This window comes from Hirundo rustica, chromosome 3 (assembly GCF_015227805.2).
Source record: "Hirundo rustica isolate bHirRus1 chromosome 3, bHirRus1.pri.v3, whole genome shotgun sequence".
NCBI classification, from domain to species: domain Eukaryota; kingdom Metazoa; phylum Chordata; class Aves; order Passeriformes; family Hirundinidae; genus Hirundo; species Hirundo rustica.
Genome location: NC_053452.1, coordinates 37644215 through 37671266, shown reverse-complemented (window position 1 = coordinate 37671266; position 27052 = coordinate 37644215). Strand labels below are relative to the sequence as shown.

The following is a 27052-nucleotide window of genomic DNA, read 5'->3' as shown; positions in this document are numbered from 1 at the left end:
CTCTTTCTAAAGCACATCAGAAGATAGACATACTCCAACGCACAAAATATTTCAGAAACTAGTACACCAGACCGAGTCACCATAAATTTACATCAGGGTCTCCTATGGAAGAAGGAGTCAGAGAAATAGGAGTAATAGCAGATCTTCTGCTGGAATTGTATTTACATCCACATCAAGTCTTATAGAGAAACACACGCTTCCAAAAAAATCAAACACTGAACATATTTCCGGCATTGTTATCTGAATAACCGGGTCCTAGAAGAACTGGGTAAGAATGACTGCAATTTAATGACCTATTTTTGGCCCAGTAAATGCAGGTCCACTCCATCTGCAAAACAGCGATCACATTATCTTCTCCCATCTTTCATTTAATGCCGAAAATATGACATGACACAGAAGTATTACTATTCCCATGCAACAATAATGTAATTCACAAAAGGTTCAAGGGATTATCCTCACCGATCACGCAAACAATTCAAAATTCTTTTCTCATTATAATATGATGTCGAATCATAACAAAATGCCGAAAAAGTCTTTGTCATCGTCTAATTGTTGGGGAAGATATCACAAAAGCAGAGGAAAAAAAAGCAACCAACAATTTAGAGCCTGGAAGAGTTTGGCTCCAAACTTGAAACTTCATCTGCGGTCCCAGGAGGTCACTGCATTCTCTCCAAGCAGAAACTGGCGCCTGTATAATTTAAGATTTCTCTGCAAACTTAAAAAAAAAAAAAGTCCAGCTGGAAAAGGCGAGATGATTCAATGTGATTACTCGTCCTGCACTGAGTAAATGCAACAGTCCATCATTGACTCAAAGGAGGAAGAAGCAGGGGAAAAAACCCAACGACGTCAACTTTGCTGGCTGCACCAAGTGCCTGCAGACTGTAACTCTGCTGGCGTGCTGGGGAATTCCAGTTTCTACAACCTGTCCCTAATCAAATCATAGCACATTTTTTTCTACTAGGTTCCTTTGGCTTTTTTCCCCTCTGTAAAAAAGGAAAATACTACTTGAGGAAAAAAAGCCACGAGAATAACAATAAAACAGCACTTACATGGCTTCTTGGGACATTTCTGGCATTTATTAAAACCCCAGGAAGTACCCACGGTTCCACAGCAGTCTTCTTGCTTGGAAAGGCCAGGAAGTGCTTTGCCACACTGAAACAGTCAAGTAAAGAATACTCTGGTTAGTGATACTGTACAACACTCACTTCCAGTACAATGTTATTTTTCAGTCATTTTGAGTCAACCTCACTGAAGATTCAGTGGAGCTCTTAACTGAACTTAAATGGTGCTCAGACATTGCAGAGGCCTTCTACACAGGCATAAGTAAATTAAGTGACATTGTATCTTCCCCCGCGTCAACTTCAAAAGAAGAAAAAACAGTAGAAAACAGTATGTCATAGGAATGAGTGAGTATATTTCTAAGGTAGTAACTCACCATTGGTAGCTATTGTTTTCATCATAAAAGCATGCTTGTCCACTTCTTTAAAAGCCATATGAATTATCTTAAATATAATTTCTGAGGTCAATTTTCATTTCCCCACCAATCAATAACATACTTATTTTGCTTTATAATAAGAATATTAATATTTGGAAGCTTACAACATACTAGTTATGTTCTTGACTTTTGCAATTTTCGTCCATTTTGCATGGTAAAGAAAGCTCAAATGTATTTCAGCTGCATACATTAAAGAGACTCCCAAACATCTAAACCTGCCAATTAGGTATACAATGGAACACACAAGGCACAGGAGAAGTCCACAACAGCTGCACTTAGTAATACTTTCAAAGCAAATGCGATATAAATAGGCACTGCAGCAAACAATTCAAATGTGCTGAAGCGTGAATCCTCAGTATGGTATGAACAGACTTTTCCTAATCTAACTCTGCTTTCTGACAGTGTGTAAACCTCTGACCTAAATGATCACGGCCACATAGCTTTCAGCTCAAGATAGCTGGCTCATCCTATGCCACAAGCTGTGGCCTTGTGGTTGCTCTCACTTAGCTGGTAACACAGTCACTCGGCAGCACATGCTGAATGCACAGGCACTGACAGCTTCGTCCAGCTTTCCCAAAATTCTTCCAATGTGCTCTTAATTATACTGCCACACGTGAGCCAATGATATTTCTAAAGCAGAGTCACCCTGTGTAGCTTTACAGTGTGACTACTAACAGGATAGTAAGCTACCCTACAAGGGTTCTGACTCATCAGAGGGTCCCCTCTGCATGGGGAGGGCCAGCAAGCCATCATCCCAGCCATTTTCTCTGTCCTTTTTCACAGATACTCCCTAGACACATCCTGAAGTATCTCAACAAATTAAAAGCGGCACCAGTATTTAAACACCAGACTGCAGCTCAGCGTTTGCAGCCCTTGAAGCTTAGATCTGGGTCAAGGGATGTGTAAGAAGTCTGAAGTGTCCTTCATCTCAGCGACAGTCCAAGTCCAAGACACATGTCCAAGTTCTTAGCACCTAGGGCGGCTTGGCGGGGCTGTGGTATGCCTCTGCCCACTATGCACATACAGGTCAGCACTGCCTGTGCTTTGAGCCTCAGTTCGGAATGGCACGTGAACAGCAAAAAGGATGAAGTGGCCAAACAAGTTCAAACAGACTGCTCAATTATTGTTCAACTTTAGGAGCCTATTTTCACATTACTGTCTGGAGTGGGTTTGGTGACAAATTTTCCTATGTTTTAAGGGATAAGAAATAGTCCTTGCCTGGATGGTATGTGGCTATGCTAAAACACTGGAGTATCTCAGCAAGTTCCACCTTTCAGCTGCAGGCCCAGGCTCACCCTAGGTGAATGCATGTCTTTCAGCTGTCCTGCACTCCTCTGGCTTAGGCACTGGGAGAATTAATATAAGGCTGACCATTCCTGATCAGTCAGAGACCACTTCCACAAGCAACCACCAGCCCGGTACTCCAGAAATACCATCAAGACGCATAAATGGGGAATTCTACACAACTTCCTCTGATGTAACAGCTCTGCTGCTTTCAAAACTGAAATAAGCTCTTCCAACTGCCCCTAGCTAGAGGATACACGGATTGTGCTGCACGTCCCAGAAGCTCAAAAAATCTTTCAATTGGAGAGTATTCATAACGCCTCCTTTATGTGGTTATCTTAAAACCATAGAGAGTTCATGTTACATCTTTACACAATGCTGGTTTTCTCAACCTGCATCCCAGGCAGGCATGCTCCAGGAAGGACCATTTTACTTCATAACTACAGCTACCAAGTTTTGCTTTACTGTTACAGATGCTCAACCCCTTTCCTGGAGCTTCTTCAAAGACAGTTGTACACTGTGGATGTTATCAAGAGTCAGCTAAAGCATTTTGCACCCAGCTCTTCGCCTCTCACTGTACCTCAGTTTTACAACTCTCCATTCTGTGAAAAGAAATGGCAGGAATTGAGGCTGGTATTCCATCTCCCCTCATGATCTCAGAAATGGAGCATTTGGGCAGTGAGGCACATTACCTAAAATCCAGTGTTTCTCTTCAAGGTCAAAACCTCAAGGACACATCCCAGGAGCTCTCGTGTGTCAAGGCAAGATTCCACTAACAGAAGAGCCAACATGTCATCATGAACAGGCCCCCCTCTCCCTCCTTTTTTTTCCCCCCTTTTCCCCAAAATAGAAAAGGTGTCATCTAATAGTAACAAGCTAAAAAAGAAGGAAAAAAGAAAGGAGAGGAGGAAGAAGATGGACTAAAGCCCACTTATACTTTAGGTGTGGTGCTACAGCATTTGCACTCTACTGAAAATCATGATCTTTGTGGTCATAACTTTTCCAAATTTCCATATAAAAATCATGAGCAAAAATAAGGACGCCAAAGTCTGAGTCATCTGGCAACTGTGGTTTGCAGTCCTGTCAGTAAAAACTGGCAATGATTAAAGCTGCTGCTCCCACTGCCTCTACGGTGAATTAAAGCTTGAAGAATCAATGATAATTTGGCAAACATCCAGATCATTGTAGAAACTGGGCAACAAGGAAAAGCAACTCCCACATGGGGCTCCTATTGCCTTAAGATCTGTGTAATGCTGGAGCTATGCATCACAAAACATGAGTGCTCTGCAAAGTCCTAATCCAAGCAGAAACAGAGTTCTTCTGCGGCTACTAAACCCTGATTTCTCTGGTACATTTAGTAGTGCTTCAGATACTCTGAACACTCATGGCACTGCAATAACTGTTCCCTAGCCAGCTACGTTTTCTTAAGATGCTCCCTCCTTTTAGCAATCCTAAGCACATATGAACTGAGGCTCTATTTCTACAGGTCTCAAAAACTTTTACAGGTAATTCCTTTACACTCCAAAAGTCTTAACCCACTTTCTACTACCAAGAAGAACTCATTAGTTCTTCAAACAGTCTTTTTCAGTCTCTGACTCACAAGTGACTGGAAAAGTCACTTGGAGGAATTCATACTTGTTTTTTAGTTTGTTTCACCATTCAACACAACTCCAACACATACTTACGAGCCTAAAATAAGCATGAAAGCTAAACACAGGCATGCTTGACTATGCATTTAGATATTGCCATTCTTTAAGCTTAGGTTTATACTTTTGTATCCATCATCTACACATATTTGAAACCAATCTAGTCTGTATTCCTGAGGGCTTCTGGAAAAGAGTACAGATTTTCATGAATGATATCTCTGTCATAAGCTTATGATTTGGAAATGTCACACTGGTTCAGAAGGCAAAGAAGTCATGAAGGTTTGGTATAAAAGAGCTCAAATGTGCTGAAAGGCTCAGCAGTAGCAGCAGTATGATGCACACATGCTACTGCTATAAAACGAAGTTCTTCCTGGGTAAAGCGCACAGAGACACTGAAAGTATTGTTTCAAATCCACATATTTTTCCTCATGCGTGCCTGGGCTCCTATGCCAATATTTTATATAACTGAAGGAAGTACTGAATATTCCCACTGGAAGACTGAAATTCTGGCTGACCCTGTGCTGGTGCACAAAAGCCACCCCAAGCCACATCACCTCTTTGTTCCTCTGTCCAGACTCCAGCCCCTGTCCCATCTCCACAGTCCTAGAGTACTAAGCTGTGTATTGCCACCAGCGCTTCGTCTATTTTCCAGTGCCAGGGAAAAGGAAGGGTTATATCCTTGAAATTCATCTGCTAAGGCAGTAGAGGAAATTTATTCAGCTCCCTGTAAAGTGCAGTAGGGAGCCCAGTCTGGCAATTACTCTCAGGGCAACGACAGAGGATTCTGGCCAAGGGACCACAAGGTTTCCTGGGACTCCCACTCCTGCGTGACCCATCTACAAATGCCTGTCACAAGCTGTTAGCTAAAACCACAATACAGGCATAAATAAAGGAGTGTCACATGCTTAACTATGATTGAAATTGATAGGTGCTTTGCCTGAGCTAATAGCTAATGACTCTGGGATTCGGCTCAAAAGACTGCATTTCACATACCACAATAGCAGAAGTGAATGGATACACTGTTTAACTTTCTGCAAACTATTCAACAGGCACAGACCCTGGATTGTTGCTTTTTTTTTCCTATAGGCACGACAAACAGAGCAAGAAACCTCAAACTTAATAAACTGTATTACTAAAACAATTAGCAGACATAGTTAATTAGCTTACTGACCAGCTGAATGACAGGTTGCTACAAATGAAGAGTGTTATCCCATGTAGCACTGGCTCACTAACAGGCATTGTCTCGTAAGCAGAGGAGTGAAACTTAAATACTTCCAGACTTTCCAGAAGAACTGGTAAAGAATTTGTCTTGGCTTAAGCGGAACATTCTTCATAAGCAAGTAAAAATTATCCAGCTTTCTTCTATTTGAGTAATTAAAACAATGTTTGGCGTTTTTGGTATCTGATACATCTTTAATCTTCTGATATTTCAGAGTATTGATCTTGCAAAGAAACTACTGCAAATGAAGCATTAATCCTCGGAATGAATCCACACCAATTTCTGACAGTCTATTTGTTTAAGAACTTCAGAAGCCAAACCATGAGCTTTAAGGAATTCCAGACAGTTATTTTATTTTATGAGATGGCATTTTTAAGACTATTATAAAGAAAAGAGGTTTAAAAAATGCACTAAGAGAAAAAGCACCAGTATGAAGCACAAAATTGTATCACTTCTGCCTAAAGAAGATAAATACTAAAGTTCATTTCATACAGTTGTCAAAAAAAGAAAATACCTGAAATTTACCTCCACAGGAAACGTTTTCTCAAATCTGAACTTCGACAGGGATGCTTATACAGTTGAATGAGTAACTTCAACAGGCGTATTACTGCTGTCATCACCTCCACACTACATACACTGCGATCGTATCGCACACAGGAGTATCAGTACGTTCGGTTAGGCATTAAGGGCTATCGACATATTCTGCTGTTCTGATTTCTAACTCTAACACTTTGATGCATTGGTTTAATATTTCCCATCATAAAAAAACTCATCAATTATCTAAGCCCAGTTTTTAAAAACTGTACATATATTCATGAAGTTAGGAACCCAATCAGTGTGTGCCCATGTCGGAATGAAGTAAATGCTTAATGATTTGTAGTCAGAATCTTGACTGTGATACAATGTCAATAATTTTTGACCTTCTCCAGCTGCCACCTATCACTTGGCTTTATTTTGTATTCTATTAAGTCTGACAGCAGATAGAAATGTGTTGCTCAAACCAAAACAAATGTTTCCTGTAAAAGACATTGCTGAAACAAAGTATTAAATAAACTGTCTCCATAGAAATTTATCCCACTTAAGATGCTGGTTAACTAATATCTGTTGATCAGACATACTAAGCAGCATTTGAAACATATTTGAATGCGTCTGTGAGAGTTCTGATTGCGCTGAAAAATGGACAACCCTTGTAATTTTCAAAGTCTTTCCTAGCGTACATCATTAATGTTATTTATTAAACCATTTAAATAATTAAAACCATTCCTCTGTCAAAATATGCTTTTGTCTGCTATAGATGTGATACTGTGATTTTCTTTAATATGATTTTCCAAAGTGTCGCTATAATCCACCAAACTGCACTCCACAATACCAAAACAGCTCTAACTCAGGCATCATTTTGAACTGAGCTGTAACAAGTATGGACCTTTTCTGCAACACCTTTGAAAGAATTTTGCAAGAGAAGCAAAAATCATCATGCAGCAAACCATTGACAGCTGAGGAATGGAAACATATACCCCAACACAGCAACCTGGAACTGACTTGAATTTAAAACAGCACAACAAAAAAGGGGGATCAGAAAACAGGGTTTCTGAAATTCTTGCAGTGATCATTTCAAAGAGCAGTCCAGCTCCTCTCAGCAGTTACACGACAGGGAATGAACAAGCGTAGGCTGACATGACTTCATAGCCAGCTTCTCTTTTGGACATCTTGCTATTGTGCTCCTTTCATCAAGGTAAGCAACTTCAGTACCTGTCTCTGTAGAGTTACAAGGGGGGGGCGTTATCTTGTTTTTAAACTACAGATGCTAAGATCACTACAAGTCCCCTTCACTAAATCTAATTCCAAAAAATATCTGCTGAAGAGAACAGCATTACATGTGGATCTACAGAGAAAGAACCTGATTTAGACAATTTTTTTGCAATACCAGCTTCTCAAATTTCTTGCCTGTTTTGCAAAAAATACCTCCTTTTTTTTTTACATTGAAGCAATGCAGACACCCAAACAATCTTGAGGAAAAAAACCCCATTTATTTAGTGATTATACTGCAATGCAGTAACCATAAAAAACCACATAAATATACTTAGTAAACACTTCAGAGTGATCTTAAAGGGTGAAAAAAGTAGTGCTCAATTATCTTTATATGGATTTTCATAGATAGTAGGCAAGGGCATTCTTTTCTTGATTTAAATGTAAAGAAATTATATGCAAAATCAACAGGGCTCAAGAATACCAACACAATCTTTACTGGGTACACCACTGACTCTGTAGAAGCATTTTGGGAAATAACAAGTTATCCTGTGTCATAATAAAGGCATTTTTATTAGAATTAAAATGAAAATCATCTGAAGAGGAAGAATTAAAAAAGAGAAACAAAATCCTCCTTATTTGCTTGCTTTTTAAATAGGACTTAGTGAATCACTGTCTAAGATGACCAACTCCCTTATTTCAGGGATTCAAAGGACTACACAGCTGTAAAATATTTTACAGGACACTACACCCAGTCTCCAGCTTTTGAAGGCACCATTATAGAGTGCTCTCCAGAAATTTACTGCTCTCCATCTTAATTGCAACTTTTGACCTACTGCTTCCACCATGTCTGTTTCCCAGCTTCAAGTTGCTATTTCCTCTACATCATTTTCTGTATAACAATGGGCACGTTTAAGTAAAGGTTTGTTATACTTTTATGTCAACAGCAAGTTTCTGGCCTTCAGCTTAATATGGCTTATGATACACCCTGCAAAAATCTTTGTGGTACTAGGAAAGAGTTTGATGAACCACAACTTTTGTGCGGGACGTTTCATTGCAAGCTGTCATGTAACATGATAAGCTGTCCTGAAGCAATCAGCATTAACATCTCCCAGAGGAGAAATAATTGCTGAGTGTTGCACTCAGAGAAAAGTGAGGCAGCCAGGAAAAATGGATTGATTTGAGAATAGAACAGAACCATCCAAAACACTTTTTGCTCCCTATAAAAAACTTTCAAAAATTCAAATAGTAATGCTGCTTTTGTAGTTATCTATCCACTTTACTTCACAGTGCTGAGGATACTTCAGAAAATAATCACAATTAAACAACACATACATACATGTGTACATGTCTTTATTTATCTATTCTTAGCAAACTAGGAAATGTCATTTCTGTTGCCCCTCTTACTCTCCCTGTCCTTCTGAGCTCGTAGGCTGACATCTTTTCATTCATCTTTTACTAGCTTGTTCTCATGTTTGCTGCCTTTGGTTACAGTCACTTATGATACTATAAACAGCTAAGGGAAGAGGTCTGAAAGATTTCCTACATCATGAATACAAAGTGATTGTAGGCCTGACAATCTAACCAGATTCTTTAACTATCTGTGCCATAATATCCTCTAAACTTCAGTTCAAGGTGGCTCCAGTTGCTAACTTTAGCAGTATGCACTCACTTGGAAATTCACTGCAGAAAACGGACTCTGTTGTGGAAATTGAGTATCCTATGTTTTTGAATGAGATACATTAAGGGAATTTAAATAAGGTGGGGCAAGAAAGAATGTGCTGGGAGATGAAAAATATTCAGCAGAAGCTTATAAAAGAAATCTCAGAGCACTAAAATCAAAGGACCTGTAACTGAAGAGCAGCTGAAATTCAAGGAAGATAGGGAGAGAACAAGGGATGGAGAGAAACAGAATGGTAGAAGTTACACATGCATGCAACGTCTCAAAAGAGATTCAATACTGTACTTTTAACATGGACCAAAAGTAAGTTCAGCAAAGCCCTAATCAACTTAGTTGACCTATCTACAAGAGGCCACACACAAATCCTTCCACCAATCTGCTCTACAGACAGTAAAGTCATCTCAGGATATTTAATAACACATTTCTGAAGCCAAATACACAATCCACCCTGCAAAAAAATGTATAAACACTGATGACTGTTGTTGAACTAAGTATGGGTATCAGAATTATCCAGCATCAACTCCAGAAAGGCTTTGCAACACATTGCTGCTAAAAAGGAAAGCTCATTTTAGTATTGCATCTGAACAAATAGAGAGAACCCACAGATACAGCAAAGCAAATATGAAAGAAATGGAAAAGCTAATTCTTTTAGAATAGATTTCTTAAGCAATTTTAAAAAAAGTTGTCTGTTGCTGTTCAAGGCGTAGTTAACATAAAATAAATAATAAGCATTGACTGGCTGCAGGTAAAACAGTAACATTTCAGATTCAAATTTGAAAGGTTAATGAGTCACTTAGATCTGTATTTATGGCAAAATCTTAAATTAATGCTCTACAAAATGCCATTCTACAACTCCAATTCTAAACTGAACCACCACTGTAACAGAATGCCTCTGAAATCCTTACTATGCCCTTCTTCGAGACTGACACTGATCAATGAAATCTGTAAAAACTGAGAACATGCACTATTCTAAACCAGGAGGCACTACCCTTTCTTGAGACCACTGCAAAGACACATTTTTCCAGGGGAATACTGAAAAAAAGGTTGTAAAAATTGGTGGCTAAGCATTTAGTAAGATTCCAAGTCAGATATGAAGGTAACACAAGCTTATTTTCCCTTTTCTCCTCCTTTAAAAGGAGATAGGGAATAAAACAGCACCCACTGCCAAGTGTAAGACCAAGGAATTAATTTTGTATTCCTTTATATATGAGTACAAAGAGAAATATATAAAAAAAATAAACAACTATTAATTATCACACTTATTTCCAGATTTTTAGGATTGCACATTATGATGCCATGCTTCTTAGATTGCTCATTTTTAGGAAATAGAGAGAAATGGTTGGTTGACACAGGCCCTATTTCATTTTTTCATGTAAAATCCATGAACTTCCCATGTGCTTCAACACTTGTTGAAAAAAAAAAAAATGAAGGTTTTGCTATACTTAAAGCAGACAAGCACAAAAAACTCACCAGTGTAAATTAGCACTGTAGATAACGAATCAATCATTTGACAATTAGCAAAGTCTAGCCTTTAACCATATGCAAACTTAACTCTGGTCTTCTAAAAATTTTTTTTGGAGTGTGATTGCATTTAAATTAACTTTTCCCGTTGCATTTTTCAGAATGAATGACTTTAAAGCATCCTCATGTCAACTCATTAGAGATGGCAGGTTACTGAGACTAAGGAACTTTGATTTCAAGTTCCACATTCTGCCCGTGGTAGTGGGGATGAGGGGGATTCAGTACCTTAGGATCTGACAACTATGTCACCTTCACCCTGCTTCTGACTGCATCCGACTTGTCTGTTCCCCATTACTGATCCTTTCCAAACTCCTTGCCCATCTGTGAGCAAAGGAGTGAGGTCTCGTCTCTGGTTTTTTGGGAGGGGAAGGCGGAGATTGCCCACAGCTTAAGAGCCTTTAAAAAAATTCACTGACAGCTGGAAGAAACAGCCAGAAGAAACACTTGTAAAGGGCATTTTGCTCTAGTCCTACATCTTAGGAACAAAGGGTGAGGATAAATTTGCTGCCAACATCTAACAAGCATTTGTGAAATATACTGGAAACACATACAGTATTTGATGCTTGAAAATTGGCTAACTTTGGGTGCATATTACTGGAAGGACCAAAAGCAAAGCAACCCTTGTGATAAACTTAAAATTCAGATCTTCAGTGATAGAGTCATAATGTATTTTTTAGCCTGAAAAACAACATACTTATTCTCTAACACTGCCTCCCAAAACGAGTGATTTTCCTGAAACCTCACACATTATTTCAGTCTGAGGCACGCATTCACCTTAAAGACATTTGATCTGAAAAGCCAAATTTCAGAAAGGTAATAAGCAATAAATAACAGGATTTTACGAGCTTCTTAGCAATCTTTTCACATATCCTTATCATCTCTCTCTCTATATATATATATTCAAAGATGTATGCAAATATAAAAACGCGTTGCTATTAAAATGCTTTCAGGATTGAAAGAAGATACACAATTTTGAACAGTCGCATGAGAAATGTGATGTGAACATAGTATTTTTAAGTGAACTAAGGTTTTAATGTTCTAGCAAACACTCAGTTGGCTTTCGTGATTTTTCTACCCCGTTCAATGGCCACATTTCAACAGATTCAAAACATTAGCATAAAATACTGTAAAACATATAAAGCTGTCGAATAGGAATTTCCATGACAGAAAGAAAAAGCTATGGATAAAATAACTGAAATCAAAATGTCAGGGACCCAAGTCCACAGAAAATAAAGACATTAGCTTGAAGGAGAAAGAGGTGCAGAAAAATGTTACTTAATAAAAATGCTATATTCTCAAAATAATTTTCTTGCAGAAAAGAATTTCAAATGCGCCCTCTCCCTCCAATTGCTGGATTTTTTTTTCCTTTATAATAGTTTTAAAGCTATTTGTCTCACAAGCCTTAGCAAACATTTCTTACCTGTGTCCCAACAGTCTCCTGAAAGCAGCGCCCAAGCTGAGTTTTAACTGAAACAGGAAACATATGAGGAATGGGTTGTTGATTTGTGTAAGTTGTATGTCCTTTCTGGGCCTTCTGATACGGAAGACCTTGGTAAGAGACCTGTGGATGTACTGGCTGAGGTACTTTCGCTTTTTGTCCTGTTGATGTGCTGTCAATCCTTGACACTTGATGGATCTGAACTGAGGCTTCAGGGGGATGTTTCACATGGATATTCACTATGTTAGGAGGGAACTTCACTAAAATAATTGAAGGAAAAACACATAAGAGAAATTGGTAATAAAATATGTGAAGAAGATATCTTAGGCACCTCTAAGACATTTCTTTTTTTTACATCAGAATTTTTACAGAGTGCCTTGAAGTGACTGAAATATAAATTAAGCCCAAATTTGGGGGTTAGAGGGAAGGCTTGAAGAACACAGAGTCTCATTAACAAAGCAAGAAAACGAAATCTTCATGGAGGAAAGAACAACATTATAGGATTGTAAAGACTGCTACATAAACATGGATGTCCAAATTGGCTGGTATGACGTTAATATTTGTGGTCATACTGTGTAATAAGAATCCCATTCAAAGTTCCAGAATTCCTACTCTACTAGGTTATTTTTGGATATATAGTAAGCTTTATTTTCTTTTTCAGATCCATCATCTTTCTCTGGAACAGAGAAAAAGCTTCAGATTTCATCCCTTCACCTTTATATACCTGCCAAGTCCCAAGTTCGCCCCTCTAAGAGTTGCCAGCATCTCAACCATCTAAAATCACCACTCCCTTTGCTGAACTTTGAATTCAGGGTTTGGCAGATAAAGGGGAAGAAATGATTTTCAGACACTTCCGTTTTTAAATATGGTTGTAGTTTTAAGTCTGGGTATGTAGACTGAGACCCTCCAGTCAATACAATCTGCACAGAAGTGCTTGTGACCCTTAAGCCTCTTTTCACTGGAACACAAAATGCCCTTTAAAGCAAATGAAATTATTATTGTGGTGGGCAGGGAGGAGAGGTGCGTAACAAGCTGAGTAGTTTGTAAGCTGCAGAACTAAGTTAGCATTTTCTGTGTCAGGCTGGGCCTCTCGTGTCAGTGAGTACTGCACAGGCTACTTGAGGCCAGACAATCCATCTGAAGTAGCACTCCTTCCAAACATCAAGAACCAAAAAATATAATTTAACACAGCTTTCTCTATAATGCACACTGGCTTGATGAGTCTTCTGGATTATCTCCTTGTCTCCTGAAGTTTGAACTGTTCTTTGGAACCTGATTAGGTATCCTCAGCTCCACTCCTCAGGAGGCACATTTATTTATTGGAGTCACTTTAAAATTCTAGTATTTTGGAGAAAGTGCTTTTGGTTTTTGACATTATTTTCATTTCCCTAGGCACGTTACCAGTATTAACTGGTCTCACATAGGAATTCCTTAGAAGAAACAGACTTATTTTTACACTGACCGCAGTGTTACATTTATGAAAATTTTCAACTCAAACAGAAACATCAGGAATAAGATGGTAGAAAGCAAAACATGGCTGCAGAGTAAAGATCTTGCCTGTAGCAGAAAACAACCCACAGGCAAAATGTCTGCTAGAGGCAAACCCACAGGGGAGCACGTCCATGTTCCAAGCAGTGAAGTCCTTTCCAGGCTGTTACTGGGTTTGGAGGGCAAGACAAGACAGCGTAGTCTGTCTGTAAAAAGCACAAAACTCACCCCAACATTTTTATGTATGAAGACGGATCCCTTCAACTAGTTTCTCTGGCTGCTAAATCTAAAAAATGTATTAGTCCTCAAAAGAAATCACTGAATTTCTCTGCTTTAGTGTCTCAAGGCATCCAGAGATGTTCAGATGCTGAAAACATCAAATTTAGGCTGGGTTCTCCCATGCAGTATTATTATCACAATCCTCTCCAGGTCTTGGATCAGTGCCTAGATGTGCTCATTTTTATTTCTGCCAGCCATTTCAGGATGAATTGTTTTATTCTTTCCTTTAAAGAAATAAAATATTGCTCTCTCAACAATCCAACATCCTCATTTGGACACGTAAAGAGAAGAAAAGGCATTGTGACTACTTATGATTCCTATGAGGATTTGAAGGTCAGGAAAAAAATATTCAAGAGATCAGACTCTTTAGCAATGAGAAACTTATTGTGCAGTTTAGGAGAGAATCTGAAGAATAGCTATGTCTTAAAAATTTGGGGGTTGTGGTCCACTGTATTGTCTAAAATTATTTCATCTGGAATTACATAGGCAGAGAAATAAACTGATGCTCTGCTAAATGTTTAGGTAATTATATTCTCTTCATTCAATGGAGGAGATACTCAAAAGTACTTATAAACCATTGCATTTTCAGGATACTATCAACAGCTCATTCACAGCTATGTCCCTCTGAATACAGAATTACTACTTTAGATTATATTTATCATAATTTTTTTTAGCAAAGTTATTCAGAAACTATTTCCCAGTAACGGAGCCTCCTCACATCTTTCCCTATATATTTTCTTTTTATTCATAGATACCAACCTTGGAGAGGTAATTTTAAAATTACCCTTGGCCAAAAACCAGTTTGGCAATTCAAACAAGCCAACAAAATTCATATTAGGTCATATGTTGAGAATCTGAGTTGCAGGCATCACTTTATATGGGCAAGATCTCACCCAGATAAAATTCTACCTAGACTCATAGGACACTTAAGAAATAAATTCAACACTTCTCTTCAAAGTCATCAGAAATTTTCACCTCATGACAAAAGTATTAGAGGATACAGTAATCTGAAGCTGAATGAACTTTCTTTGACTGGGAAGATTTGATTAACATCACAGGTTTCCTTTTTTCTTATGTCTTCTTCACAGCATTAGCAGTAGGAAAACCCTAGGGGTTTCTTGGTGTGGTTTGTTTTTGTTGTTGTTGTTGTTTTTAATATTGTTATCTGACCTGGAAGGAATGTTCTATTTAAGTGGATCACATAATGGCCTATCTACACTAAGAAGTTCATCACAAAATTAATTTATAAGACTCTATCAAATCATGTAAGTAAACACAGCTTGTATATTTAGTTTCACATCAGATTTAAATTTTTGTATGTTGAAAAGCACAGTCTCTTCCCTTACTAGTAACCATGGAATCCCTTGCAACTCCCTGTCAGTTATACTGCAATTTATGGACTCTGTTCAACCACAATCATTGTCATTTTGAACAGGTCTACACTTCTGGAAGAAACTCCCTGCATTATCCCTTGACTCTGCAATTTGCATTAAATTCTACCATAAAGCAAAGTAAATTTACCTACAGACTCTTTTCAATAACACAGCTATTTTTTATTATTTCAGTCATTGAGCAAAATATGTCCCAGTGAACATTCTGGTGAGCTCATGATTCAAGTTGTGGTGTCAATATTCAATACATGTAGATGTAGCACTCTTGTTACTGGTTGAATACCCAAAATAATTTGTTAAAACCAACAAGTTAAAAATATCTATCAAGAAAGAAGTTACCTTTTACACCTTGCTGTCCAGACATTGTCAGTGGTAAAGTATGAGTAGAGTGGATAACTTGTGATCCTACAGCCTTGTTCACCTGTTGTTGGTGATGGTAGAGTTTTGGAGAACTGGCAGTCTGCACAGGAATCTGACAGAGTTTACCAGTGTAATTAGGAGGGCACTGGCACTTATCTCTAGAACTACACTGGCCTCCATTCATGCATGGAAGGTGGCAAATAACTGAAATGAAAACAGAAATAAAAATTTTGTTAATGATTTTAGCTTTAGTATTATCTGGCCACATATCACACACAAGTTGAAGAAGAAAGGAATGGGGCTGGAGAGCTTAATTCTTCATTCAGACATCTGAAGAAGGACTACCCATCTGACATGCACTTGTAACTGCTTTGTGGTAGAACCACTTCCCCTCCTTGTGATCTCTGACCTCTGCCTTGTTCGTATCTTCTCTCCATGACACATAGAGAAAGCAGTTCTTCCCTCAGATAGCCCAGCTATTCTATTTCTGATGCTATTAATCAAGACATTAAATTAATATGTTATTCGGCTACATCTCTTATTCACACTTCAGTACAAATACTCTTATTTGCTAGCCTCTTGTTTCTGAAAATCCTGGACTACTTACCCTTTCCTGGAAGTCTGCAAAAAAACTCACCCAAGAACAGAAAGTACTGGGGACAAATTTTCCATTTTGACTTTAAGCCTTGGTTGTTCTCTAGAAAACTATTTCTTGTAGAGGATCTAGATTTTTGCTTAACATTTATTTCTCAGATAAAATAAATTAATTTGTATCCACCCATGAAGATCATAAAAATATCAAGAGATTCTACCAAAATGATTTCATAGACAAACTCCAAAGCATTAAAACCTTGTGACTCCAATATAAAGACAAGGGTAATTATTTCTGTGCCAGCTAACACTTGCACATTTACAGCAGTATAACTTATCAGATGAAAAATGAAAAATGTCAACATCAAATGAAAAATATTTCTCAACTCAGAGATACATGCAGTAAGAGGCATGGTTTCCAAAAATATAAAGTGGGACCCCAATCAATCACAATGTAAATGAGCTGTCAGAATTTTCAAGAACTAAGTGATGTGAAAACAAGAGGAAAAATACCTCAAGTTTTTGTTCAAGACAAATGAAGGTCATTTTTGTCAGGATTCAAATGGTATTGAGAAACAGAGTTCAGTATCTGTTAGTCGGAGTTAAGATAAGATTCTGACTTTAAAAAATGGGAACCTTTAGAGTGATCATGGCATTTTGCTTGATTGGTATTGCTTAGTCTGTAATGAATTACAACAAAAATGACAAACTGTAGATAACACAAGGTAATTAAGAACCTAGTGCTCATTATTGCAATTGCTGTGACCCCTGGACAGCCACAGGCTATTACCGTGATGAATACCATAGAAGGCCAGTGCTGGAAAAGGAACCTGTGTGTTATGCGCTGCAAGAAGACAAACTAAAACACTCAGCAGCCCGAGGAGTTCTAACCCAGCTGTGTAACTCCCTTGGCCCAGAAAACACACCCAAGAAACAGCGCACTCAGCCCAGCTCATCACAGAGCACCCTAACACTGCCTGGACAGGGTCTGGAACGGCCTCATTGCCAGATAGGTCCACGCACAATGCAAACTGCCAGAATTGTTTTTTTTCACTGTGCTCTGCAAAAGTGGATTTAATAATTTTCTTGTCTAATCTTATATTTACATTTAATATAAACTGACTGAAAGTACTTCAAGCTGTAGCCTTGTGCTAATGGTCCTAGTCAATCTTGGAGGGCTACCCATGACAGGACAAGCCTTATGTTTTGGGTCCCAACAAGGGTTGGGACTTTATCTGAGCATATAAAAGACATCCTTACACAACTGCTGTTACTTCAGGGCAAAATGAAGAGGGGCTGACAGCAGTAACTAAAGCATGACAGATAGACACACCTCTCTCTCTCTGGTACCATTTCTTCCTTAGCAGCCACAAACACATGGCTGCACTGTAACAGAGACAACATACAAAGAATATTAGTGCTTTTAAAGATGTGCCTGAACACCAAGGTGGTTTTCTTGCAAAGTAAAATCACACCGTGAAATAGTGTGAAACACCATAAAGGTGGGAGCAGTTTGGTGTTTGAAAGAAGCATAGTGAAATGAAGGCAAACAAAAACAGTTTCGCTGCGAAATTCCTTGAGTGCAAGATGTCTACTCTACAGATTTTCTTCCCTCTCTCTCCACGGTCAAGGCAACAAGGTAACATGCAAAATCCATCTTTTAGACAACATAAATATATCCAGAATTTCCACCCAAATTAATTTCTTCTGTGCTACTGTTCTTATAAAGCAACTGACATCTAGAAGACCAAGTTGCATGGGTATCTGCACCACCAGGCACTCTTCACGTGTTCCTCTCCTGCAGGAATCTGGTGGGTTATGAATGAATAGGCACATGAAAAGCTTTGTTTTTGAGCAAAAAGTTGGTGCTAAAAACAGAAAAGAGTTGGTTCATGCTCCTCCTCATAACTGTTTGCTTTGGATATCCACCCAAATAATTTGTGCAAATAAGTGTAAACAAATGACACTAAAAGGTCTAGTAGGAGGTAAATAATTGAGAATATTTAATGCCTCGGTACTTAAACATAACAGAAAATAAAAATTCCAAGCTGCCCACACTATCATATGGTGCAAATCACTCAGTTAACTGATACTGATTTACATCTCTGGCCTAATGTATGAGGAAGGAAGTTTAAGGGGGAATACACGAAACCCATTCCGAGAATATAAAGTTCTGTAATAAGAATTCTGAATTATGTAAGTTGAAATCAGCCATGCAAAACCAAATAGGATGTAATCTCCAGACTAAACTGAAAACTTTACAATCTCAAACAGTAAATATTATGAGAACTTACAAAAAACCCCAACCTCAAAACAAAAGACGAAATAAAAAAATAAAGAAAAAACTGACACCATATTGAAATAAAATTTCTGATTATTTTAAACAGGTGTGAGCAGCACACATTGTTGCATTATTTCCTCAGGTAATTTATGTCCCTGAGAAGGGGCTGCATTTGATTATGACACTGGTGCTGGAAATCACAGGCACACAACTTTACCGGAACTGGAATTATACACAGACCATTTGAGAAAAGTGAGCTGGAGGAGCATAAGCCTTCAAAAAGGCAGAGGAGGAACCACTGCTTCTCCTTGACAGGGCTCTGGGAATCTCTGTTTAAGAAGACCAAAGAGCCCCAGGGAAAGTACCACTTAAGATAGAAACAGGACAAAAAGCCAAGGTATGTCTGAACAGCTCAACCTCTCCTCTAAGTTTTTTGCTTTGTTTTGTCTTGTCATTGAAGCTAAAGAACCTAAACAGAATGGCAGAATACTGCCAGAGGCATAGGGGACATTCCTGACAAAAACCAGACCCATGCTTTCTGGAAGAGACCATTTGAAGATGCTGGGTTTGCACATAAGTTCTCATCTGGCATTCAGAAAATTGTTCCATTGAAGCCTGATTCTCACCGGGCTGTTACCATTTCTTTTGAAAAGAAAAAAAAAAAACAGAAGAAATAAAAGCATCCACCATTATGGAGTGAAATCCTCTAGCTCAGACCTTGATAAAAATGTGAAAATAGGTCTGCATAAGGTGAGAAGAAATTTCAGTTCACATGTGGGTATCTTACAAACAAAGCAAAGGAACTAATAATATATTTCCTCACTTGGGTCTACTGTAAGCTATATCTCTCAATGGTCTCTTAAGGAACATCCAATATATGATTGAGTAAACTTAATTACTCTTTACTATAAATGAACACACATTCTTCAGAAATGCGGAGACAGGTTTAAGAAAATACAAACATTTTTAGTATTCTTCCCATCCTTGGGCATTTAATAGGTCATAGCAAGCTTTGATTCCTCAGGCATCCAAAAGCCTTAACTCCTTCCAGCCTGGCAAAGCTTGATGGGTACCACAGCTCAAAATGAGCCAAGCAGAGAAGGTGCATCAAGATGCCCCCATAGGGAGTCTCTGAAGTAGGGTCAATGCATAGAAAAAGAACATTTGCAAGATGAATTCCAACAAAGCTGCCACAGCCATGGGTTGGAAACACTAGTAGAGGGCATGAAATCATCAACAAGGCAGCTGGAAACCACTGATAAATACAGTTTGTTCATGTAATTACATAATCTAATTTGTTTTCAATACTCAAGCAACCTCAAACAGCTCCAGATAAACTAATTTAGTCAAGTCCAAATGTTTTCATTTAATCAAAACAGTGTGTAACAATTTGAAATTCCAAGCACCTAAATCCTCCTAATCCTTAAAAAATAGCCCATGCTTACCCAAACAAGCCCTTAGGACGGAAGGAAACTCCCTTCCTGTAACAGTGTTAGAGAAAATGAAGATGGGTTTTGAACCGTTCCTCATCAGACTCTCCAAATTCCTTTTCTTTTACACCTCAGGGAACATACGAGTTTCCCTCCCCACTCTTTGCCTTTTCCACTCACAATCAACAATTCAAGCGTAAGCACTATTCAATCACGCCAACAGGCTCGCCAAGGAAAACCTTGAACTGCACGTTTAGATTACAGTATTTCCACTGGATGCATCACAAAGAACAGATTAATTTTGTCTCCAAGTGCTATAGTTATCCAGCATTACTACATGCCCCCCAGCTGTTTGGGCATCCTTCATCCACCCTGTAACTAAGCACACAGAAAGCACAGGGCTCTACTCGCACGCAGACCTACTGAACATGAACTGTCACACCGCCATACGCAACATTCTTATAATACAGTGCTCTAAAACACCACGAGTTTGAGGTAAAAGTTGAAACCCAGAGATGCCATATACAGACATGCAAAATTGCTCTAAAATTATTTCTACTTTCTAATTGCAGCAAGTCTTACAGTAACTCACAAAAGACACAGAGGCGTGAACTACAGTAGTGATGCTATCCCTCTGGTTTAGACTCTTCCCGACTTTTTTTCCCTTTTACTCTTAACTTGTGGTACCTCAAGTTTCTAACTAATTCACCCTAGACTCTTTTCTCTTCAGATTTCTGGTTGTAATGCAGAGGTGTTACGTAAAGAAGTTGAAAATTAAAAAACAAATTAATTATTTGGTTACTTTAGTAGCATTCAGATAATCTTGATATCAAAAACTTGTGCTTTGGGACACAAAGGGAGAAAAGAAAATCTTTATGGGGCCGTAAAAGCGTAACACCTCTGCATCCACTTCTGAATTTATCTTAATGTTTGTGTTTTGACAACTTTTAAAATAAACATTTCATTGCAACAACAAAAAGGAATTTTAAAAGGTAGATCTGATAGCAAGGCCTCCAGCACCAGATGTAAGAATTATTTTTTTTGCAAACATCTCTGTAACACCACTGAAAACGGTGAAGTGATGCCCTGCTCCAGTGACTGGCCTAGTTACAAGAACATGATTCCGAAGGCACTTGAGATGTTTCTTCTGGAAAGACGTGACATCTGTAACACCACAGGGAAATATTCTGAACGGGAACCTAGCTCGAACCTAATTGTATGATAAAACACACAGCTACTAAACTGGACTCTCAGTTATTGCAAATTAACATGGTTACTGACTTCATCAGAATTTGCCTTATACTTTTAAACTATTATTACCAAGGGATCTTTAAAAATGTAACACACCCCCACTTGGGAACAGGATCATAAATACTGCTATTTAACCAGATAAGCAAACCAAATTACTGCCAAAATAAGCAAGCTTTGTGGTGTTATTCCAGTCTGGATCATGCATGTTTTCTGGAGCTAATGGAGCATCCTTAGTCAACTATGGAACATCCTGATACTGAAATTTGGGCAGCAAGTTCAGATCATAAGGGATAAGACCGCAATATGTTATAGAGAAATATACATTTTTGACCAAGCATCATGATCAGCAAGAAATCCAGAATGAACATGCACTAAATCATTTCACTGTACTACTCATCTGACTTCCTCAGTTTTAAAATCACTACTTTAAAACACCTCAGGAAGAAAAGTTGGATGTTGACAACCTGAAAACACGTACACAGTCAACCATCCAGTACATCCCCAGGTATTTCATTCATCTCTCATTGTGGGTCCCAATGGGATGGGAGTCTCATTGGCGCTGTATCACATCTTTCCAAACTCATGCGATAAGCCATCAATCTTCAGATGTGTCAAATGCACCATAGACCTGTTGTGTGGTGCCTGACATACCATCTGACCAGATGATCACCATCTGACCAACAGCCACCAATAAAACTCTTACTGTTACACTCTGGAAAAAAAAGGATGTATGAAAAACAGTCTTAGAATATTCAAATACTATCAAAAAAAAATTACAATGTATGCTGTGGCATGGAAAATGGCCTAAAGTTGTGCTTACTCAATATAGAAAGGGTATGGCAAAATTTATGGTAGTTGCAAAATGATTGACAGGAGGATTCCTACTAACAGGCATGATGCTTAAGTCAATCTTTGCTAACTCTGCTTCAAATATTCTCAGTATTTGAGATGATTCAGTGATGACACTGTTTTGGGAGGCAAGGAGACAGACTGCTAAGGAGTCATCTGAGTCACTCCTACATTCTCATAGGTGGTGAATTTATTGACTTTATTAGACATCACTCTGATATACTGACTATATTACAAAACTTAGACTTAGTATACTAAGAAAAACAAAACCCCACCAGTTACTGTTTATCAGGAATTAACACTTTACAAATGGCCAGGGTCAGACCTTTGATAATGATGCTAACACATATAAAAAAGCTACTCCAGACATTTCTTTGGACTTCTAGTGTACTGATATTTATTTTCCTCAGAAAGAAAATAACTAGGAAAAGCAGGCTTTGAGGGGGTAACAAATTAGCACCTTTGCTTAAAACAAGTGTGCTGCAGCATAAAAACTTGTTAGGTAACAACTTAAGCAGTCCAGAGTAACTTCTTAGTTGCCATCGTCGAAGTAGGAATACTGACATCAAGGTGCACAGTGCCAAATGAAAACTACCCTTCCCAGGGTTTTTATACTTGCCCTTCTGTCTAGTGTTTCATGTGCCTGAGCATGAGTAATAATAGCATGTATTAGTTAATGTTGAAACATATCCATTTTCTATAGAACAAAAGTTCAACAGAAGGACAGGTTAACAACGAACAGCAAGCATCTCTATTGCTACAGGATCCTTCCAGACTATACTCTTCCCTTCAGGTGCCAGCTGAACAGCCTTACCCACCTTTAAGAACAACAGGATTAAAGAGTAATTTGACCATAATGACACTAGGCTGGCATTGCTCATGCACTGTTAGAATCTGAAGCAGTCAGTGAGCCGGTTCTCTGCTCTGACACCTATTATCCTATTAGGCTATTCCCCAAAAAAGCACTGGACTCTCACCTGGAATAACAGCCAGTAGCATAAGGCAGAGAAAAGAGCCCCTCCTAGAAACCTAACTACTTGATAACCATCAGACAAAACAGCAACACGTTCTGAGAAACACGGGGCATGCTTCTGTTGTGCAAAGCCTCTGAAGACCACAGAAGTAGTAAAGCTGACATTGGCCAGGGACAACAGCATCCTTACAACTTCCAGCAACTGAATAATAGATATTCAAGTTGATGTGCTGGATTCAGCTGGGGAGGCATTAATTTTCTTCACAGTGGCTGGTACAGGGCTGTGGTTTGGGTTTGTGCTGACCACAGTGTTGATAATGTAGAGATGTTGTTATTGCTGAGCAGAGCTTACACAGAGCCAAGGCCTTTTTCTTCTTTGTGTAGTTCCACACTGGCAAAGAGGTTAGGGATGCATGGGAAATTCACAGGAGATACAGCCAGGACTGGTGACCCCAAATGACCAAAGGAATATTCTGGACCATATGACATCCTGCTCAGTACAAAAAGCTGAGGGGAGGAAGAAGGAAGGGAGGGACATTCAGAATGATGGTATTTGTCTTCCCAAGTCACTGTTATATGTGATGAGGCCCTACTGAACACTTGCCTGCCCACAGGAACAGTGAATTAATTCCTACTTTTACTTTGCTTGCATGCATGCATGGCTTTCTGCTTTCTCTATTAAAGTACTCTATCTCGGCCCAAGAATTTTCCAGCTTTTACCCTCACGATTCTCTCCCCAGTCCTGATGATGAGGAAGTGAGTGGCTGTGCGGTAGGTAGTTGGTTGCTGGATGGAGTTAAACCACAACAGCTGAGATTCATCCCCATTTAACCTTCTGTGCCTTCTTGAGCCACACAAGTTAGGAGTGCTGTTATCTGAGGTTTCCTGGTGTGCCAGTGAAGACAGGCTGGCCCAGCAGGCCCGCAAGGATATCCACAGGCTAACTTGCCATCCAATCACCCACTCACAACTACGCTCTTGACTGAGGTATCTTGGTGTGGTTTGGTGAGCCAGATAAACCCCCAAACTTAGATCCAAATGGTCTATAAACACTGATCTACTGCATCCCACCATACCACAAGACATCCTCCAAAATCAAAATAATGTTTAAAATAGAAAAAGAAAAGCCACAAAAACCGTAGCCATTACAAAAAATTCCAAACATCAGGAGAGACTGGCCTCTGATTACTGTAGCCTTACCACAGTGCTCATTTTGATGTAAAAACATCTACAAGTATTGCGTGGTGAGGCAGCAGTGACCATCATCCAGGGAGGTTACAACCACCGGCAGGGAAACAGACGAGACAAGTTTGTTGTAAGCACGAGAATCCATTTATTCCCCCCTACCCCAGGCTGGGGAGGGGTGAGAGCAAAGAAGGGTGAAGATGAAGAGGGCGAACAGGGGCAGGGCTGTGGGTTTTAACATGTATTTTAGGGGAAGAGTTTTAGGTTTAGGTCAAAGGGGGGGCGATCAGATTTCAGCCTCCTCAAAACAGGACACCACACACAAGAATAAAACAAGAACAGACTCTTTAAAGTGGATGTTCATTAGCATACAAATATACAAAGCTCATAATCCAGGCATTCATGGAAGAGTTAAACATGAAAAACACAGGCTATGATTTTCTGGCACTGGCTACATCACAAGAAATTGGAAAGTTTTCTAGGGAGTTGACCTTGGTGATACAATGTGAGAATGGGATGGATATTGTTCAGAGTTTGAGTAATAAATTAGGTCATAGGAGACCAGTGAAAAGCTAGAGACTCAAATCCTGGAATTCTGAAAAAGGGGAAGAGTCACTGCTAGTGAATAGGAAGGATAAAGGTTACTTTGCAGAGATTGTACCGTTGGAAATTCATTAAAAAACACACAACTTCACCACTCACTGGGGTTCTTGTAACCATAATAGATGTATAAATTGTTGCAGAAGCTGTGTAAACCTAAAAACACAATCAATGCTCTGCCTGGTCATGTCCAGCTCCAAGCACCATGCACCAAATTCCCCTGAGCTGTGTACAATCCCATTGAGAAGCTTCACACCACCATGTATAACTATAACAGCTATATAACTAACACTCATCAGGGGCAAGGCTGTATTGGTTAATTAACACAGCTGTTGCTTATCAGGGGTTACTTAGTCTTAAAGGTACAAAACTTAACATACAGCATAAACAGAACAGACAGCTGGGGATACAAACATCAAAAAGTCACCCCAGGACACGTACCCAATGCTGCACGCTGAAATGTGTACAAGTATGAGAAAATCCCTTTTCCCCCTTGTCACAACAGGCTTTCTGTATTAATCTGGTCAGATGGAAGATGTGCTAGCAGCTACATTTATGGCATCCAACAACACAGACTGAATTTAATATATTCAAACACAAGTTAGAGAGATGCAATGGACACATTAACTCCAGAAAGGCAGTATTACAGCTTATGTTAGGAAGTTCGTCTTCCCTGTTTACCTATACCAGCAGTTTCCAAAGCAGGGTGTGCTCATCCCACACACTGTGCCAGAAACTGTACTGGGATGCAGGGAAGACCTACATTTTTCATCATTTATAAATAAAATGAGTTTTCAAAAGAGTTCACTTAGTCTTTTTCTCATCCATTTTTACTTTCTATTTTATCTATGCTTTATAATGGACAATTAGATGATATATACAGTAGCAGGTGTACAAATTTATGAATATATACATACTAGAGAGAGTGTTCAAAAATATTTTACTGATAGGAATGTGCAATCAAGAAAGTTTGGAGACCACTGCCCTATACATCCTATGGACAGAGGCAGTCCCTCTCAGGGAGAAGTCAAAGAATTCATTTCTGAATTATGAGATGAACAGTCGCTAAAAATTCCCTTATATATAATAAATACTTGATATATCTGAGTAATATCAAATACAAAAATGTGATTTAATAGCTCATCTTAACATCTTTAAATTAAATTGTAAATACAACCAAAATGAGAAATTAACAAATTATTTAGATGAATAAAATATAGATGAGAAATATGCTGTTTGGGTTCTTAGAAGTCAGTCCTCTTCCTGTGCAATCAGAAAATATCCAATTTTCCTTCTATTCATTGACTAGCATCCCTCAAGACTTCACAAGAGATAAGTGGAAACAAAAAAAAGAGTTTGCAGCTCCCATAGACTTCAACTTGATTCACATTCATAAATCCCTGGTTGAAAGTTCATGGTCCACACTCTTGACAGGCTTTTATGAATATATAGAAAACTCACTGAATTTAAGTGTATACATAATAAAGACAAAGTTCATGTTCCAAAAGAAAAATCCAGGAACCCCAGTGCCTCTATGTCTCCACAAAATATGTCTCAATTACACTGATACTCAAATCTAAGAGCTAATTACAGGTGGAATGGATAGTTGAACACTATACAGACTACACAGGCACAGAGATGAGAATTATCTGGAGCAGAATAAAAAAACAGAACAAGAAGAAAGGCTGAATGGGGAAAGACTGATCAACAGAGCAGAGATAGTTGCTTGCTTCCTTCTGCCTGTGCTAAGCCCAGGAGGACCCATTAAATACAAACCCATTTGCTAAGAACTCTACTAATGATAAGTGCCATATTTTAACATGTAGAGAAAATTTTCAAACCCTTTCTTCTGTACTTGCATAATTTAGAGGAAATGTCTTTCTTAAGCCAAAGTTGGCATACACTTGATCTGCACTGAGGTATGTGCAAAGACGTTTAGTTTAGCAATAACAGTTATAGCTGTACAAGGTAATGTGTTTACATGAATATGTAACAATGCAATCATTCAAATAAATGCACTCTTAGCTTGCTATATACAGTACTTCAGGTCAGACGTACATAAACTAATCTCTATAAATTAAAACCATATACAGTAAAATAAATTATGCATTTTAGCTTTGTGTTCTGTTTTGCTTTAACTTTGAGGGAAACGTACTCCACGTGTTTTTGAATGACTGCAGGTGTGGATTTTGTACCATTTCCATTTGTGGTTTTTCCTATGACTGCACATCCAAAACTGCGTTCTCTGTAATAGACGGTTTGGGGAGTACCTTGAGAGCAGATGGACTTTTGTTTAATAGTGATGGCCTGAAGTCTTTAAGGTGAGCAAGGAAGTGGAAACAAG

The 27052-nt window shown here is 38.7% G+C and overlaps 1 protein-coding gene across 14 annotated transcripts in view; it reads right to left on the bottom strand.

The window, feature by feature from the left end:
* LTBP1 (latent transforming growth factor beta binding protein 1) overlaps window positions 1-27052 on the bottom strand; it is a 186544-nt gene that overhangs the window by 89163 nt on the left and 70329 nt on the right. For 11 of the 14 annotated variants that reach the window (XM_040058399.2, XM_040058401.2, XM_040058400.2 and 8 more), the window contains 3 exons: window positions 15528-15752; window positions 12013-12290; window positions 1050-1152 (listed from right to left, as the gene is read on the bottom strand). In XM_040058399.2, the coding sequence (XP_039914333.1) occupies window positions 1050-1152; window positions 12013-12290; window positions 15528-15752 (606 nt within the window). The remainder of the gene's footprint in view (window positions 1-1049; window positions 1153-12012; window positions 12291-15527; window positions 15753-27052) is intronic. The other 3 variants (XM_040058404.2, XM_040058408.2, XM_040058410.2) reach the window with 1 other exon arrangement.